The 13336-nt window shown below is 40.0% G+C and overlaps 1 protein-coding gene across 1 annotated transcript in view; it reads left to right on the plus strand.

The window, feature by feature from the left end:
• Window positions 1–5686, plus strand: part of LOC310799048 (uncharacterized protein) — a gene marked incomplete at both ends in the record, with an annotated part of 20121 nt that extends 14435 nt beyond the window's left edge. The window contains 2 exons of the mRNA XM_083661616.1: window positions 864–987; window positions 5673–5686. Of these exons, the coding sequence (XP_083517742.1) occupies window positions 864–987; window positions 5673–5686 (138 nt within the window). The remainder of the gene's footprint in view (window positions 1–863; window positions 988–5672) is intronic.
• Window positions 5687–13336: the final 7650 nt, after the last annotated feature.

Raw genomic sequence — 13336 nt, forward strand, 5'->3', positions numbered from 1 at the left:
CACCACCGTCCCGAAAAAGAATGTCAACCACCCTAAAGTCAGTGTAAATCGTCCACAGTTCTAAATGTTATCCTTTCACTTTGTTATTGTCATCTATAGTAGTTATTTGCATAAAAAACACAATTTGATTAGGAAATTATTATATCTTCATTTAAATATGTGCTTTGATCAAAATAAAAAATAGTCTTGGCATTGGTAGTTTTAATTATTATATGCTGCTTAGAACTATAGTGTAGGAAGTTACAGTAAACAGGGCATAATTCCCTCTAATATTCTTTTGTGAAGTTATAACGTTATAACTTACCATCACCCAATACTTGACTTTATTGAGTAGATGAATGCATCATAATGTAACTCAATGCACCCTAATGAAGAGCTGACAGCAGCTCAGTTTCAAGTTGTAACTCACATTACTTGACATAGTACAGTACCGGTAACTGGTATAATATTACCAAAATCCTATTGCCGTTATATTACTGTGTTACTGCTAAAAGTAATATATTACCTGTAATGTTAGTAATAGAGTCCAGCGCGCTTCAGCCAGGTTTGGAATAAAAAGGGTCCTGGTGCTCAGCAGTGGAGGACAATATGCATAAAATAAAATAAAAATTTTAATATTATTTTATTACCTGTAATGTGTTACTTTTGTAATGTGTTTCCCCCGAACACTGGTTACACAGTACATACAACAAGATATGTTTGTCTGTTAGCATATGCTTTCATATCATAAAATACTTTGTCAGAGATAGTAATGACTTATATCCTTTATATCTTTCTCCATGAAACAGAGAGACACCAACAGACCAAAACGCCACCGCTCTCTGCAGTGTGGGACATCTTTCAGTCAGTCAGGTGACCTAAAAACACATCAACGCATTCACACTGGAGAGAAGCCATTCTCCTGTGACCAATGTGGGAGGAGCTTCAGTCTGTTAACTAACCTAAAAACACATCAACGCATTCACACTGGAGAGAAGCCATTCTCCTGTGAACAATGTGGAAGAAGCTTCAGCCACTCAAGTCACCTAAAAATACATCAACGCATTCACACTGGAGAGAAGCCATTCTCCTGTGACCAATGTGGGAGAAGCTTCAGTCGGTCAGATGCCCTAAAAACACATCAACACATTCACACTGGAGAGAAGCCATTCTCCTGTGAACAATGTGGAAGAAGCTTCAGCCACTCAAGTCACCTAAAAATACATCAACGCATTCACACTGGAGAGAAGCCATTCTCCTGTGACCAATGTGGGAGAAGCTTCAGTCGGTCAGATGCCCTAAAAACACATCAACACATTCACACTGGAGAGAAGCCATTCTCCTGTGACCAATGTGGAAGCAGCTTCAGCCACTCAAGTCACCTAAAAACACATCAACGCATTCACACTGGAGAGAAGCCATTCTCCTGTGACCAATGTGGGAGAAGCTTCAGTCGGTCAGATGCCCTAAAAACACATCAACACATTCACACTGGAGAGAAGCCATTCTCCTGTGACCAATGTGGAAGCAGCTTCAGTCACTCAAGTCACCTAAAAACACATCAACGCATTCACACTGGAGAGAAGCCATTCTCCTGTGACCAATGTGGGAGGAGCTTCAGTCGGTTAACTCACCTAAAAACACATCAACGCATTCACACTGGAGAGAAGCCATACTGGTGTGAACTATGTCCGAGAATGTTCAGTTGCTCAGGTCAACTAACAAAACATCAACGCATTCACACTGGAGAGAAGCCGTACTCCTGTGACCAATGTGAGGGCAGCTTCAGTCTCTCAAGTGACCTAGCAGCACATCAACAACACATTCACAGAAAGTGTTCAGGCTAGCCTCTTGCATTCACACTGGAGAGAAGCCATAATGGTGTGACGAGGTGTAAGACAAACTTCACTTAAAGGGACAGCTCACCCTACAATCCAAAATACACATTTTCCCTCTCACCTGTAGTGCTATTTATCCACCTAGATCATTTTGTGTTAGTTGCCTGAGTTTTGGAGATATCAACCCTAAAGATTTCTGCCGTCTCTCAAATACAATGGAACTGGATGGCACTCGGCTTGTGGTGGTCGAAGTGACAAAAACATACATTTGAAAAACTCAACAGCAATATGTCTCTTTCCAGAAATCATGACCCGGTTATTCAAGATAATCCACAAACCTTGTTGTATGCAGTTTCATGTAGGAACTATTTTCTTTAGACCGAACTACACCCACTAGCTACTAGCTAGTTCCTACATGAAACTGCTCACAACTAGGTCTGTGTTATCTTGGGTAACCGGGTCATGATTTCTGGAAAGAGACATTGCTGTTGAGTTTTTCAAATGTATGTTTTTGCCGTTTTGAGCACCACAAGCCGAGTGCCATCCAGTTCCATTGTATTGTAGAAAAGGCAGAAATCTCTACGCCTGATATCTCCAAAACTCAGCAACTCACTCCAAAACGATGTTGATGGATAAATAGCACTACATGTCATTTTGGATTTTAGGGTGAGTTGTCCCTTTAAGCACTATCACACGAGAGGGAGGGCTGTTGTACAGTGATATCGTCACGGCTACGATTCGTTCGTAGGCACGAGGACGCAGCCTGAGTGCCGAAGATAATCACAGCCATGACGATGTTAGAGTACAAACAGCACGACCTCAAGTGTGATATTGCTTTTATACAACAGTTGTACAGATGTAAACAAAGCTATTCATCAAGAAATAATCACATTTTAAAGTCATTTGAGACAACAGATGCTTTCTGTCTGTTATTTGTCTCCGCCAATAAAAAATAGTTCCCTTAGGAGTGCACTACCAGAAGTTGCCAAGCAATAACAGGTGAACTTGCTGCCCGTAGTTTTCCGAATGATTTCAGCTTACCGATCATAATTAAGGTCAGATGTATCCATATCGCTGTCCTAGTGTCTCCATATCACTGTCCCTACTAGTGTCTCCATATGTCTCATATCACTGTCCCTACTAGTGTCTCCATATGTATCATATCACTGTCCCTACTAGTGTCTCCATATGTATCATATCACTGTCCCTACTAGTGTCTCCATATGTATCATATCACTGTCCCTACTAGTGTCTCCATATCGCTGTCCCTACTAGTGTCTCCATATGTATCATATCACTGTCCCTACTAGTGTCTCCATATGTATCATATCACTGTCCCTACTAGTGTCTCCATATCACTGTCCCTACTAGTGTCTCCATATGTATCATATCGCTGTCCCTACTAGTGTCTCCATATGTATCATATCACTGTCCCTACTAGTGTCTCCATATCACTGTCCCTACTAGTGTCTCCATATGTATCATATCACTGTCCCTACTAGTGTCTCCATATGTATCATATCACTGTCCCTACTAGTGTCTCCATATCACTGTCCCTACTAGTGTCTCCATATGTATCATATCACTGTCCCTACTAGTGTCTCCATATGTATCATATCACTGTCCCTACTAGTGTCTCCATATCACTGTCCCTACTAGTGTCTCCATATGTATCATATCGCTGTCCCTACTAGTGTCTCCATATGTATCATATCACTGTCCCTACTAGTGTCTCCATATGTATCATATCACTGTCCCTACTAGTGTCTCCATATGTATCATATCACTGTCCCTACTAGTGTCTCCATATGTATCATATCACTGTCCCTACTAGTGTCTCCATATGTATCATATCACTGTCCCTACTAGTGTCTCCATATGTATCATATCACTGTCCCTACTAGTGTCTCCATATGTATCATATCACTGTCCCTACTAGTATCTCCATATGTATCATATCACTGTCCCTACTAGTGTCTCCATATGTATCATATCACTGTCCCTACTAGTGTCTCCATATGTCTCCATATCACTGTCCCTACTAGTGTCTCCAAATGTATCATATCGCTATCCCTACTAGTGTCTCCATATCACTGTCCCTAGTTTTTTCCATATGTATCATATCACTGTCCCTACTAGTGTCTCCATATCTATCATATCGCTGTCCCTACTAGTGTCTCCATTTGTCTCCATATCGCTGTCCCTACTAGTGCGTAAATATCCTTGTTGCTCTACTGTTTTAATGGACCGTTTTTCTCATATAAAGTGTTTAGGGATGCACCGATATGAACATTTTGGCCGATACTAGGGGTGTCACAATATATCGTCCCACGAAATTTCGCGATAGTAAAACGTCACGATATGTATCGTTGAGATGAAATCTCATATCGCCAAAAAAAAAAAATTTTTTTTTTTTTTTTTTTTTTTTCCAAAAATAGACTAAGAAACGTCTTTGTTTGTTGAAGTTCAATGTGTGGAAAGTAGTTCAGTTGAACAAGTCTCTGAAGAGACACATGAGAAGTTATACAGGAGAGAAACCATTCAATTGAGTTTCTGGCAAAACTGTTTACTTGACAGGAAAAACTGAAGCATAAAAAATAGACTAAGAAAAGTCTTGTTGTTTGAGTTTGAAGAAAAACTGAAGATGCATAATGAGAATTTATACTGCTGAGAAACCTTTTAGTTCAAAGTAAATCTAAGTGACGGTGTAACTCATTCTATTTCAAGATAAGCCTTATCTCCAATCTCATGTTTTTTCTAGTTGTTATTGTAATAACAATTTCCCACAACAGCATGTTTTGTATTTGTGCATTTCAAATAAAATACTACTTTTCCAGTCATATATTGTCATTATTCAAGTTTAAAAAAATATTGTTAAAATCGTATCGTATCGTATCGTTATCGTGAACCCAGTATCGTGATACGTATCGTATCGTGAACTGAGTGTATCGTGACACCCCTAGCCGATACCGATAACCGATATTGACATTGCTGTTACGGCCGCTAACCGATATTTACCGATGTCGATATGATCTGTATAATAACACATTTCTATGATAATACAATTTTGTATTATATAATTCATAGATTTACCACATTGTTTAATCTCAATGTGAAAATTTTGGCTTCCGATAACCAATATTAACATTGCAACATCGGACCGATTTAATGCCGATATGTTAAAAAATGACTAACATCGGCCGATACCGATATAATTGCCGATATATCGTGCATCTCTAAAAGTGTTGAATATGTCTAAAAATAAAGCATATTATCCTTTGTCAAAGTCAGATTCTTCACATACACCATTCGTTATAAATCATTAAATCATTTCTAAATGCAACTATAGATTTGTCAGTTCTGCTTCTCTTGTATTTTCTTTCCTTAATTAAACTTCTTCCTATAATCACATTCATGAATTGAAAAGACAGGCAGGTGATCGCTGATGTCGTTCATTAATAATCCACTCAGTGTTGTTTTCCATAATGGTTTGTGAATATATTGTCAGTCAGGGTGGCACAGTGGGATGTTATTTGAATCAGCTGTGCCACCGTTTCTGAAGGCAAGACACCCACGTAAAACAAACAACGTTTTTTATGTACCTCAGCACTCAAGACCTCAACAGACAGAAAAAGGTCTAACCAAACATGAAAACACAAATTGGAATCTGGCATTCTTGATACAGTATTGACATACTGTAGTAGTTTGAAATGTGATGCTTTTATAATACAGTAGGTGGCGGTAATGCAACACATGGATGCCAACCGCCATAAAACCTAAAAGAAGAAGAAGAAGCAGAAGGGGAAGAAGAAGTGGTGTGCTTGTTGACCCTTGTTCCATTCCATTCTGCTTAAGCTGTGTTCATGTAATGGGGGTAAAAATGTAATTATAGCTCATAGTATGAAATGGTTTAGCTCATAGTTTTGGGGTAAAAATGTAATTATAGCTCATAGTATAAAATGGTTTAGCTCATAGTTTTCGGGTAAAAATGTAATTATAGCTCATAGTATAAAATGGGTTAAAAAGAGATCAAACAATTCATAGAGTATAAAGTTAATGTTATTTGCATTATTAAAATGTGAATTTAAAGGGCCCATATTTTGCTAACATAATGTATTATTATTTTATTGTTGACCTCCAGTAGAGTAACTTATTGCATCATTCATAGTTTAAAAAACTCAGTTTATCTTGTACTGGCTCTCACTGCCCGCTTCAGTTCAGCCTCTGTCTGAAACGCTCTGTTTAGGTCCTGTCCCTTTAAGAACCCCCACCCTCCGAAATACTCCAGGCGAGCAGCGGGGTGAAAATCTGTTTGCGCAAACCTCTGCCCAGACAGAGGACCCGGACCCCACGTTGAGAACCACTGCAAACAAAAACAGCAGAGAGAGAGAGAGAGAGAGACGGAGAGAGAGGGAGAGGGAGACGGAGGGGACACTGCACGTTTGGCTGCAGCAGACACAGCGTCCTCACTCCTCACAGCCTTGGAGATCAAAGGCGAGGAGTGACGATTTGTTTGGTGTGCCGTTTTCCTCCAAGCAGCCTGACGCTGATTTCCCCCCTCTAAACAGAGATCGATTTAAGTTGTTATTTCGGTCTTTTTCAAAATTATTTTTTCATTTTGTAGTAGTAATGGTGCATATTTATCGATAAAAGCAGTGTTTTTATTCCAACATGAACCAATAGTATGTTTAATACTAGATTGAAATGAGGCCAGAATGCAGAAATCCCACACTGTCGCGGCAGTCTACTGGAATGTCAGAACAGGTAAGGGAGGGGCAGGGCGCTCGCGCCGCGGGCCCGGGCTAAGCTTGGCAAAGTTGGCATCACCATGGTAACAAGTCCTTACTGACGTCACTAGAACTATGGTTCTCGCACAAAATCAGCATAAATCCATGTCATCTCGTCTACGAGAGTTCATGGGCGGGAGGGGGGGTTCATGGGGGTAACATTAAAACACTTTCACATATTTATTTGAAGCTTAGCCCATGTTTAATATGACCATCCAAGATTGTAACAACATATATATGATACAAAATTAAGAAATGCATAATATGGCCCCTTTAAAAAGATTGATCTGCATTATTAGAATGTGAAGTTAAAATGATAAAAACAGTCACCCCTTAAGTTTTTTTGGTTTGATAAGCAAAGGAAATGTCATTTCATTGTACTTTCTGTCATCTAGCGTAAGTAACTCATTCGGTCACTAGAGGGCGCCTAGCGCTTGAGAGGTCATCAAAACTACACGGAGACCTCACCGTAGAATAAATCCTGCGGCCAAGCTGAAACAAGCCAACAACGTGGCCCCGTTCCAATACCCATACTTCCATACTATTTAGTAGGCAAAAAAAGATTTAGTATGTCCCAATACATAGTATGTCAGATGCAGTATGCCAAGAGTACCAGGATGTTGTACTACATCAGCTGCTATTTCGGAGTATGCATCGATGCATGCTGCTTCAGCCAAACTTCCCCACAATCCTTTGCGCAGCAGGAAGTTATGTCTTCTTCTTCTTCTTCTAATGTTTTATGGCGGTTGGCAAACAACTTTTTGTGCATTACCGCCACCTACTGGAGTTACGTCGCACTGACTGAGCTGCGTGTTCATGAATGAGATAATTAACTTTAAGAAAGCCTTGAAATATGTTAAAACCAAACAAGCATGGTGTGTACCAAAACATGCATATCTTGATTCCTGTTTAGATCTCTGACTTAATGTTTTTGCTTTATTTATTTTATTTTGTTTATTTGATTGTCTGTCCCAATTTTGTAAATGTTTAGTCTGAATTTTTTGTATAATGTACTGTTTGTTACTGCCAGACTTTGTTTATTGAATAAAAAATAAAAATAAAAACTCAAATGTGGTGCTGCGGACGTCGGCGGAAGTGAGCAAGAGGTCGGAGTTCAGGAAGCTCACGTGACGACAGATGTAGTGTGTCCCAATAGTATGCATTTTGCATGCATGCTGCACACTACAATCCATACTTTGTGAGGGCAGCGGCAGTACATACTACAAGAAAGAAGTACAAGTATGGGTATTGGAACGGGGCCCGTGTCTCTGGTTTTATAACTACAGGTGGGTTTAGATTCCTCCATAAATGTAAAGCACAACGTTATTTGGTAGTTAAGCATGTTGCTTGTCTTGGTAGTTTGTCAGTTCCAGTCGAAGTAGTGGTAGTGGGGACTGTGTTGTGTTTGCGTCTGGTCAGGAGCTGCATGCTAATGTGCTAAGCTAAGTGGACCTGGGAGTTTAGTACTGAGCTACATGCTAGATGCTACAGTTAGCTGTTAAGTTTCACATGGCACCATTTGCCTGAAGTGCGCATTGAGACCATTGAGTTATAATATGAACATGCTGTAGTGTAGAGGACATGCTGTAGTGTAGAGGACATGCTGTAGTGTAGTGGACATGCTGTAGTGTAGAGGACATGCTGTAGTGTAGTGGACATGCTGTAGTGTAGTGGACATGCTGTAGTAGGGCTGTCACTTTTCATTCAAAATTCGAATGCAACTTCGAATGTGGGGGAGGGGTTCGTGTTCGATATGTAAATTGGCTGTTCGATTTTTTTTTTATTTTTTTTTATGAACCAAAATTAACCAACTGCTGCTTGCTGGTAATGTTAATCCCATGTCAGAAAAAGTCTCCAGATTTGTCGCGTTAGTCTCTTCTGAGAAAGATTGTCTCCAGGGTCTGAAAAGTTGTCTCGAGTTGGATGCAGCCAAGTTTGTGAGGCAGTGTTGTGACTGTGAGCGTCCAAGCTAACACGTCGGGCTGATGCCCGGTGGCCTGCAGTGGGTTGCACCAGCTGTGCGTAAGTTGAAACGTAAGCTAGTTTGAACGTAAAGTCTCACTAAGTCCGAGTTTACGCACTACTAAAAATATTTGGGTTGCACCAAGTGAAATAGTTACAACGTAGGCATAAGTTAGAACTTAAAATTTACACCTACGTCTTACTAGGTGTAAAGTCCTCCGTAAAATAGCAGTTGGCACGGATTGCAACTTGGCACCGTGGCGCATCGTTGTTTTGCGTCCGCAACGCGCTCTCCGTGATAAATTACACCCTTTGATATTTATGACTCACGCTTTTGTTTCCCACAAGCTGCAGCACTGCATACAAATTAAAATAACCGCAACAATTTAGTGAGGCAGGATGGTGGTATAGCCTACAATACTGATGAAGAGCTCACAGATAAACGTTAACAGTAATATGAACCTAAACGAACGTTACTCAATAACGTTCTCATTTGATTAGTGTTGATGAAATATGAAAGCACTAATTTGCGGTGGGCAACATGTCCTGTTTTCACTCCACTTACTTAAACAACCGTAAATGAACACCGTTTCCACCGTGCTTTTCACTGATTGGTCACAGATACTGTACACGTCATTGTCTGCGACACTATTTTGGTTAGTATGGACTTTAGGGTCTACTAGTTAAGATGTACCTTACGTCTCCGTGGTGCAACCAAACAAAGACACAACTTTAGTGTCAAACTAACTAGTTTGAACGTAGCAGTTAGTGTGGACTTTACACCCTAACTTAAGACAGAACTTACGTTCAGCTGGTGCAACAGGCTGCTGGACTGAAAAAAAAAAAAAAAAAAAAATGTAATTAACCAAAAAACTTCGAATATATTCGAACAAATTTCGGGCAATTAAAGTTCGTTCGAATTTTATTTTGGGAAAAAGTGACAGCCCTGTGCTGTAGTGTAGAGGACATGCTGTAGTGTAGTGGAGGCCATGTCAGCATGTGAGATAATTTATAATCAGAGAAGTTACAATTCAAAACACAGTCGGTGTTTCACAGGCTGTAGGCCTAGTCTATTTCAACACAGGCTGTAGGCCTAGTCTATTTCAACACACAGGCTGTAGGATTAGTCTATTTCAACACAGGCTGTAGGCCTAGTCTATTTCAACACACAGCCTGTAGGATTAGTCTATTTCAACACAGGCTGTAGGCCTAGTCTATTTCAACACACAGGCTGTAGGCCTAGTCTATTTCAACACACAGGCTGTAGGTCTAGTCTATTTCAACACAGGCTGTAGGCCTAGTCTATTTCAACACACAGGCTGTAGGCCTAGTCTATTGCAACACACAGGCTGTAGGGCTAGTCTATTTCAACACACAGGCTGTAGGCCTAGTCTATTTCAACTAGGGGTGTCAAAAATAATCGATTATAAGATGCATCGCGATGCGGATGTGCACGTTTCTGCATCGATTCACAAATGTCAAAAATCGATTATAAAAAAAATATATATATATATATAATCAAATAAAATATAATGGAAGTACATGCAGTTGTTTATTTTAATTGTGGATCATAATACAATGCAATTCCAAATGCACTTTTATTTTAAAAGTAGCCACACAGTGAGAAAAAAGAAAGTGAGAAAAAATAAATCATGTATTGTGGAAAAAAGTGATGCATCCTTTTAACACGTTCACTGCCAATGACGTGTTAACACGTTTTCAGAATCCAGCTGTTGACTGCCAACGACGTGTTAACACGTTAACACGATTTTTTTTTTTTGACGGTGGGGCGTTGATCAATCCCTTTTACGTCTCCTATACAATTATTGGAGGTATTGAATGTGTATAATCTATTTTACCGACCGACTAAGTGTTGACAGTGCTCCCCCCAGACGAGCGAAAGCAAAGAAAAAACAGCGGCGGGAGGAAGCCATTCTCAAGGAAATTGCTTGGCGATTTTACAGTCATCCAGACTTGCCCGAGCGGCCGCGCCAGCAGCAGCAGCACAGAGAGCGGAGAGCGATTTGCATAATAGATTATAGGTGAAACACACTTTGAAACACCGCAGAAAGGCCAGAATCAACATCTGCCCATCGCCCACGCATTCCCCGGCCCATCTTGACTCGCACAAGGAGCGTCGCAGGCAGGCAAGCAGCAGCAGCAGCAGCAACGCGCTTGACACGCCCGCTGCAGAGCCAGGAGGAAGGAGGAGAAGACACACGGAGGGAGGAGTTTGAAGGGAGAGGGGTGTTTCCTGCTGTTATGGAGGAAATTACTGTTCAAAACTATTGTTTAGATGTCTGACGGTCTTACTGATGCCAAAAATGAATGGTTAAAGTGACTGTTCTATCGAATTTCACAAAAAGCCATTTATCTCAAAATAAATTTTCAGACGCTGAAACCATGCTGTACTCAACGGCTAATATCTACATAACTACTAACTCTACAAACTAACTCTTTTAGACAGAGAAAGCACACATTCTATTAGTACTTTTGTGAACTTTGTGTTCACAAAGTCAAAGCAGAAAAGAATCCTCGGCTCTTGTAAAATGAGCCAGAATCCTCAAAAAAACCCTCTGGCAAAACCTACCTACAGTAAAAAAAAACGGCTGGCAGTGAATGTGTTAAGATGCATCGAGATGCATCGATAATCGTAATCGAATCGTAGCCCTCTGAATCGTAATCGAATCGTGAGGCCAGTGAAGATTCACAGCCCTAATTTCAACACACAGGCTGTAGGCCTAGTCTATTTCAACACACAGGCTGTAGGCCTAGTCTATTTCAACACAGGCTGTAGGCCTAGTCTATTTCAACACAGGCTGTAGGCCTAGTCTATTTCAACACAGGCTGTAGGCCTAGTCTATTTCAACACACAGGCTGTAGGTCTAGTCTATTTCAACACAGAGGCTGTGTATTTCAACACAGAGGCTGTAGGCCTAGTCTATTTCAACACAGAGGCTGTAGGCCTAGTCTATTTCAACACAGAGGCTGTAGGCCTAGTCTATTTCAACACAGAGGCTGTAGGCCTAGTCTATTTCAACACACAGGCTGTAGGCCTAGTCTATTTCAACACACAGGCTGTAGGCCTAGTCTATTTCAACACACAGGCTGTAGGCCTAGTCTATTTCAACACAGAGGCTGTAGGCCTAGTCTATTTCAACACACAGGCTGTAGGCCTAGTCTATTTCAACACAGGAAATAAGTCAGATAGGGCTGGCTACCTCTTCCTGACTGGTTCCTCTGCGGCTGCTCTGGGCCTAACATTAACCTGGGCATGAATGTGGACACAAATCAATTTATACTTCCTACTTATAATTTCAGAAGGAAATATTGTACTTTCTACTCAACTACACTGATTTCACAGCATTGTTATGATCATCATTGTGTTTCCTGTCTTACCAACAGTCTCTGTTTGATTATGTCACAGCTGATTGGCAGGAAGAGATCTGGTGGAGGAAGAGAGCAAGAGACAAAGATGACTTCTTCACAAGAGGTGAGAACATTAGAATCTGTTGGTAAATGTAATCTGTTAGCTCACCTATTTATAGGATGTTGTACTGTATGTCTGAATGATTACTAAGTATTCTCTCTCCCTCACTAACTTTGCTAACATTACCCTGTTAGCTTGGTTCTTCCTACATTTATGATGAGATATTTCACAATGCAAAGCTGCTGCTGTTGTCCAGGTCTGGATCAAATAAAATAACCTGCCATTTATTTTATCATGTGATATCAACTAGTTATTTTCTTTTGAAAGTAATTCGTTATTTTACAATATTATTGTCTGTGTAGAGTAACTTGTTACTTATCGCACTACTTTTGCGTTGCTTTCACCAAAATAACCGCAGAACGACACCACCGTCCCGAAAAAGAATGTCAACCACCCTAAAGTCAGTGTAAATCGTCCACAGTTCTAAATGTTATCCTTTCACTTTGTTATTGTCATCTATAGTAGTTATTTGCATAAAAAACACAATTTGATTAGGAAATTATTATATCTTCATTTAAATATGTGCTTTGATCAAAATAAAAAATAGTCTTGGCATTGGTAGTTTTAATTATTATATGCTGCTTAGTGCTTAGAACTATAGTGTAGGAAGTTACAGTAAACAGGGCATAATTCCCTCTAATATTCTTTTGTGAAGTTATAACGTTATAACTTACCATCACCCAATACTTGACTTTATTGAGTAGATGAATGCATCATAATGTAACTCAATGCACCCTAATGAAGAGCTGACAGCAGCTCAGTTTCAAGTTGTAACTCACATTACTTGACATACCGGTAACTGGTATAATATTACCAAAATCCTATTGCCGTTATATTACTGTGTTACTGCTAAAAGTAATATATTACCTGTAATGTTAGTAATAGAGTCCAGCGCGCTTCAGCCAGGTTTGGAATAAAAAGGGTCCTGGTGCTCAACAGTGGAGGACAATATGCATAAAATAATATTTTTTTTTAAATATTATTTTATTACCTGTAATGTGTTACTTTTGTAATGTGTTTCCCCCGAACACTGGTTACACAGTACATACAACAAGATATGTTTGTCTGTTAGCATATGCTTTCATATCATAAAATACTTTGTCAGAGATAGTAATGACTTATATCCTTTATATCTTTCTCCATGAAACAGAGAGACACCAACAGACCAAAACGCCACCGCTCTCTGCAGTGTGGGACATCTTTCAGTCAGTCAGGTGACCTAAAAACACATCAACGCATTCACACTGGAGAGAAGCCATTCTCCTGTGACCAATGTGGGA

The sequence above is a fragment of the Poromitra crassiceps genome (genome assembly GCF_964638095.1).
Source record: "Poromitra crassiceps genome assembly, chromosome: 27".
Classification (NCBI taxonomy): domain Eukaryota; kingdom Metazoa; phylum Chordata; class Actinopteri; order Beryciformes; family Melamphaidae; genus Poromitra; species Poromitra crassiceps.